At 43.2% G+C, this 6,276-nt stretch overlaps 1 protein-coding gene across 1 annotated transcript; it reads left to right on the top strand.

The window, feature by feature from the left end:
- The first annotated feature begins 811 nt into the window (after positions 1-811).
- Positions 812-5,756, top strand: selplg (selectin P ligand). The gene is made up of 2 exons (XM_031578261.2): positions 812-941; positions 2,097-5,756. Exons 1-2 carry the CDS (start codon positions 916-918, stop codon positions 3,355-3,357), a joined length of 1,287 nt encoding a protein of 428 aa, XP_031434121.1. The 5' UTR covers positions 812-915; the 3' UTR covers positions 3,358-5,756.
- The last annotated feature ends 520 nt before the right edge of the window (positions 5,757-6,276 follow it).

The raw sequence follows: 6,276 nt of genomic DNA on the forward strand, positions 1-6,276 counted from the left end.
CAGGAAGTGGCGGTTTCCATGGAGATGGGCCTCTGTGCTTGCCACATCACAGCCACATTTCCATTCGCTCATAGCTCAGAAATTAAGTCTAGTAGGGGAAGTCGTTACACTAGACAGGATCTCCAGATCTCTCAAGAGCACATAACGTTATTCTTATGGTTTGCCCAGGCCTTGTAGAGTGAGTTTTTAAATCATATGACTGCAAAAAAAAGTAGGCTATGCATTCTTTCCTATGTCTAGGCTAGTATTTCAAGGCACAGCCACACACAGAGACCTTTCAACCAGCCAACACCTTTCTTCTCCAAATCAAGACATCACAGTTAGACCCCACAGTTAGAGCTGTTCAGATGTGTGCTTGTGAAAGGTGCATATTCGTACATAAAGATATGTAATGCTAAGTGTCAGCTTCCTCACAAGAGCTTTATGTAATGTCATTGGTAATCACTTGCCTTAGCTGATGGGTTTATATATGGAAGCACTTATATTAGATAAAAGGAAGTGGGTTTGAGGTTTTATGGACTACATGGCAGTTAATATGATCCACCCTACAGTGTGACCTGTGAGCGCTTAATGCAGCAAAAATAAACAAGGTCGCATCTTTCAGTTTCAGTCTAAAGTACACACACACACACACACACACACACACACACACACACACATACAGACATACAAACACAACACAAGTGGAAATGTTTGAATCCAGCAAGAACCATCAAGCAGCTTCTTGCCCAAGACTATGACAGTTTTGTCAGCGTTCAGTCACATTCTGACTCTGCATTTGACGCAGAAACACTTCCTGCTTCCTCAGTTCAGGTGGGGCCCTGCATCCAACAACACACAGTCGTGTGCCACCTTCAGACATGTGTTTCTGCCCAAAAAGTGTCAGTGTGATCGCCTGCCGCTCGTGTTAAGACCATGTCTCTCTTTTCACCTCCACTGAGGTAAGGCTCTGTTAGAATAGTGCTGTATGTTCGCATATGTATGGTGCTGCTTAGGTTTGATGTGAATCCTCTGTTTTGTCACATCTAGTGCACAGTTTAAATTTCCAGATGTGTTTTGTGTCGTACTGTATGTTTTTGAAAAATATGGTTTGTTGTTTATGATAGTGTTTTTGTAATCGTTGTATCTGATTAGTGAACCCTAGGGTTTTGTAGGTTTTTTGTCATATGAAAGTGTGGACGATTGTTCATGAGGAGGACTTTTAGAGCAATACATATGATGACATAACATACAACTAACTTCGAACCAGCTACCAATGTGAATAGGTGTTGTCTTTTTATTGCTTTGAATGTTTTAAATCATATCCCTATTCTTTATTAAATACAATGTCTGTCAAGTGTGGTGCCAAACTATTTGTCAAGAAGTATGTTTCAGCCATCGTTTTTATACTAGCAATGGTTATTGCATCTGTTTGGATTTGTTTTCAACTATTTTAGTCCTTTACCTAACCAAATACAATACATACTGTGAATTATTGTGGCATAGTATACTTCTACCGCAAAAATACATTTTGGATATATAATTCTATATATCAGATTTCAAACTGAGTGATACTGGGGAACAATACACTACTTTTCACCATTTCCTGTTTTCATGACATGATTGATATACAGAAATACAGTCAGTGGAGGTTTTATTTAAATAGTGAACCATCTCCTGGCAAAAACACTCAGGGTATTTCTCGAAATGCAATCCGTCTGTCTGCTAAACATCCTCTTTCGGTTGCTCTGTGGTATAGGGAAGGTCTCTCCACCCTAACCGGTGCTTTGTTGTAGTTGAGTGTTGTTGAGGGTGTGTATTTGTTCGTTGGGGTTAGATAATGTTGTCCTGTAATACCTACACCTTCAGAATTTCATGTAAATCAGCATAGCAAGGGGGTGCATTGATTGATTGCAAGATTTGGGGGTCAACAATTGAAACAGGGCCCTGTTTTAGGGTTCCTGATTTGGTATGCATGATAGTAGGTGGATTTGAAGCTTAGGATATTAACACCCAGTGTGAGTAATATCCTAAACAGTACCAAGAAGCCAATTTCTCTTATCTTTCTCCATCTATCTCGTCTGATGACTAATATTTTTGTCATGTTTTCTTTTTAGAATGGTCACCATGGCACGGTTGTGTCACTCATCTTCTGTCATGCTGTCAGTCATGTTGCTGTTGGTCTTGATGACGCCAGAATTCTCCAGTGCCCACTCACCCAAGTACATCAAAAAAGGAGGTTCTAGAATCCGGCGCTCGGCCACACCCTCTGACGCGGACGTTCCTCACAATGCTACAAACGGCTTTATCCCAGAAGTCAGTGGTCCCACGCAGGTTCCACAGACATCTGCAGAGCTCTTTGTCACACAAGCCTCAAATGCTACTAAAAATGCCAGTGACACCCAAGACCATCCGACCATACATGCCAACACAGAGGCGCATTCTAACATGACCGCCAACATTACAGCCCGCACTTATCCTACACCAAATACTGTCAGTACCCAGTCTTCTGGGGGGCTTCCTAAAACCACCTCCAAGACTACCATCAAACCACTTTCCACCTCTGTGGGCAGTGCTTCATCTTTGCTGGAGACAAATGTCACATCACATCCAAGCAATGCCTCCTCTCCCTCAGTGACACTTCACACCTCTGATTTAGATAAAGCTTCCTCTGACTCAACTTCAACTCCAACGGATACGTCTCAGTCATCCCACGTGGAACCGCCCACCTCAACCACTCAGCCAACACTCCCAGTCAAAGACTCAACGCCAGACAAGTCTCACCCCTTCCTCACAACCCACGCTGTCTATACCAATGCATCTACAGCCTCATCTAATGCTTCAGTTCCTGGGCATACCACTGTCTCTGGAGCATCCGGTGACTCTGAGAGGATGACGACGACTGAGCACATGCCAACCAGCGGCGCGTCCAGCTCTTCAGCCATCGGCCTCCACCCAAGGCCGCATCCCAAAGTCACAACAGCTGCAGCAACAACGACCTCCAAATCACCACCTCTGACCCAGAGGAAGAGCGACTGTCCTGTGTTCACACAGTCTCCGAGTAAGAAGACGAATTTGGTGGGCGCCTGCCTGATAGCTATAGCGTCTCTGGCCGGTTTGGCAACATTCTTTATGGTGTGCTCCATCATCCTCTGCACCAAGCTCGCCGCTGCCAAGCACCGGTACCGGGTGAGAATGGGCGGGGAGGGGACGGAGATGGTGTGTATCTCTGCACTGCTCCCGGATGGTGACGGTCCTATGAGGCCCAAGACCCCAAAAAGCAATGGGGCCCTCATCCCCATCACAGATACGGACAGCGACTACGGGGACAACCTCACTCTCAACAGTTTCCTGCCAGATGGTGACAACCGTGTTTAAGGCCACATAGTGAGCATATGTGGGATGTGGGTAGCCTCATCCAAGCAGTTTCCTACCAGATAACGAACAGCTCTCCGTCTTAAAGGGAAACTTCAGGATTTTTCAACCTGGGGCCTAAATGTATGGCACTAAGTGGGGTGTCAAGTTAGAGAGCGGACGAAGAGAAAACACTGACTGTCTGTCATTTTCTACAGTTTCTTATCCGTTAAGAAGGTAAGAGGTAAACAGACATAGGTGTAACTCTGTAAGGATCATTTCCAGACCCTAATGATAATATTGACGAGCCTCAAACAAGCGGTTTACTTTGACGAGCATGCTTGCTCCATAGGATTCCATTAGAAGGCCATGCTGTGGTTGCCGGTTATAGCACTCTAAATCAGTACTAGACCGATTTCGATTTTTTCCCTAGTTAATAATTAGACCCAAAAAGATCTAAAAATAGGTTTAAATATCCCAAAGTTTTCCTTTAGGGCATTTTGCAGCCTGGGTGTTACATGCTATTTGGCTTTAGTTGTTGATGTGATTCAGTAAAACAAGGGGCAATGATGGAGACAACTGTTGTCTTTTGATGCCAGCCTCAGAAGTATTTGATGTATTCTACACATTTTACATCAACCTCTCTACTTTGCAGCCAGCCTTTACTGCATCTAAACATGCGTGTTAGCTATCAGAGGATCTGAGATTTGTTGTGACATGCAACCCTTGTACCTGATAATACAAAAAAGGAAGCAGTTGGACCTTTAAATGTACACTTCCTCTTTCATTTAGGTGAAATAGTGTCACAACTAGTTCCAAGATGCTGAACCAAAATGGAACCAATGAACCAAAATTGTGCGTCAGTGTCAAGAAGCAGTGTTTGCTATTTTGTTCTTTGAAATGCATGTTTGTTGTATTGTGGTATTGTATATGTTATGTGGTGTACAAAGTCGTCTGTAATATTTGTAACCTGTTGGTGATACATAGTTTTTTCTGCATATTTTATTTCCACATTCACACGTAACTTTCCGTGTTACGCTCAGATGTAGTGCCCCAGCTGTCTATCAGAACAAATAGCAGTTTTATTTATTTTCTGTACATAATTGTGGGATTTGAAACTGTATTAATTTAACCTCAGATGAAAATGTCCTTGACAGTCCTCTATTTAATCTTGCACTGCAAAAAATCCTCGGGTGATTTCACTTTGCAACAGGACACTGTGAGCGCTGTATTTCTACAAGCGCTTCAGCTGTGCAGACAGCACTCGGAGGCTCTCACAGGGATTCACCCCTGATTTATAAGCCTTGGAATGAAAGTAGCAGACTGCTACTGCACACTGCCCCTGCACTCTGGCCAGCCAATCCCCTCCAGTCACGGTGACAGAGGAGATGGAAAATGCAGACCCCGCTTTATCAAATCCCTGTCGGGACAAGACAAAACCATTTACCATTTTCTTTGTAAGTGCACATACAAGTCTGTAGTTAAAAGCACTTGAAGGATGTGTCATATTTTGTTATCTTATATTATTCCATGAATGTCAAATGTATTATTAAGTAATATTTCAATTTGTTCACATAAAGACTTTAGTTGTGCTTGTTGTTCTATTTACAGAAAATACACATATTACAATGCCTGTGTTCTTTGTTTACTTTTTACTGCACAAAAGTGTGTGGAACAATGCAATCTTGCAGGTAACACAGCTTGCACTTGCAGGGACGAAATCTAAAAGAGCGGTATCTGATACGCAGACGCAACTGGCCCAACCTTTACCGACGTACAAAACACTTATACTTATACAACTTTTTTTCTTTCTGGCCGAAACTGTCTGAGCAGCTTAAGGCTTACAATAGTTCCTGATTTATTTTCACGTTCTCCAGAACAGAACAAAACTGTGTGTAAGAGCTTGGTGTTTTAGACAGTGCTATTATTTCTTAATAATGTGTGAAGTGCATGCATGTGTGTCTGAGAGTGTGTATTGTGTTTGTGCTTGCTTTCACATATACTGCATGCCTTGCTCTAGAAAATACAGGTCACATAAATCGTGTGTGTATGCGTGTGTGATGGGGAGAGAATGAAACCAGGGCACAAAATGGTGGTGCTTATTTTTAACCTATATTAGCTAGTCAGCAGCTGTTTTAATTCCCCGATGTGTGCAGTGTCCTGTGCTTAACTGAGCGACGTGTCTGATTTTGCGCAGAACACCCTGTGCATTGTTTCAGGGGGGGGGGGGTAGGTAGTGATTCTGCATGTGCCCCTGCTGCCTGAGTGCATTATGTCCATGCAGGAAACATTAACCCTTTCCTGAACAGACCCAGGCAGAATCGGAGACAACAGAGTGGGCAGTGTTGGAAAAGGGTTGTAATTCTGCAGGACAGTCCTCTCTACATAACATGTCTCAAATAAAATGGCTGGTGCACCGAAAATGAATGCATTTATCAATCTTGCAGACACTTTTGTCCAAAGTGACAATGTAAGTGACTTAGAGTGTAAGGTACAGTATACAAACACATATGTATGTTTGGGACCTGGAAATCAAACTCACGGTCTCAGGGTTAACACCTAGCACCTTGCTCTATCGGTAAAGAAACAGGGAAGGATAAGATCTTAGACAGATAGTAGATTGAAAGAAATGTACACTCTTCATTCTTTTATTGGAGACAGATAAGGTATGGTATTCAGAAGGCTGTACGGTGAGAGAAATGAGAGATATATTCCTGAGAGAAGAAGATATTCCTGACAGAAAAGAGCATTGAGGGGCTTGTTTGACCTCCGTTGCTCCGGGTTATGTCTTCCCAAGGCCGGACACAGGAGCACAAGCAGCCCCCTGCCCCCACATCAGAGTTAACTAAAGCTTAACAAGAACAGAGTGTGGTAAATACCCCAATCCTCTCTCTCTCTCTGTCTTTCCCTTTCCCTCTCTCTCTTCCTCCCTCTCACTCCCTC

Source organism: Clupea harengus, chromosome 12, assembly GCF_900700415.2.
Source record: "Clupea harengus chromosome 12, Ch_v2.0.2, whole genome shotgun sequence".
NCBI classification, from domain to species: domain Eukaryota; kingdom Metazoa; phylum Chordata; class Actinopteri; order Clupeiformes; family Clupeidae; genus Clupea; species Clupea harengus.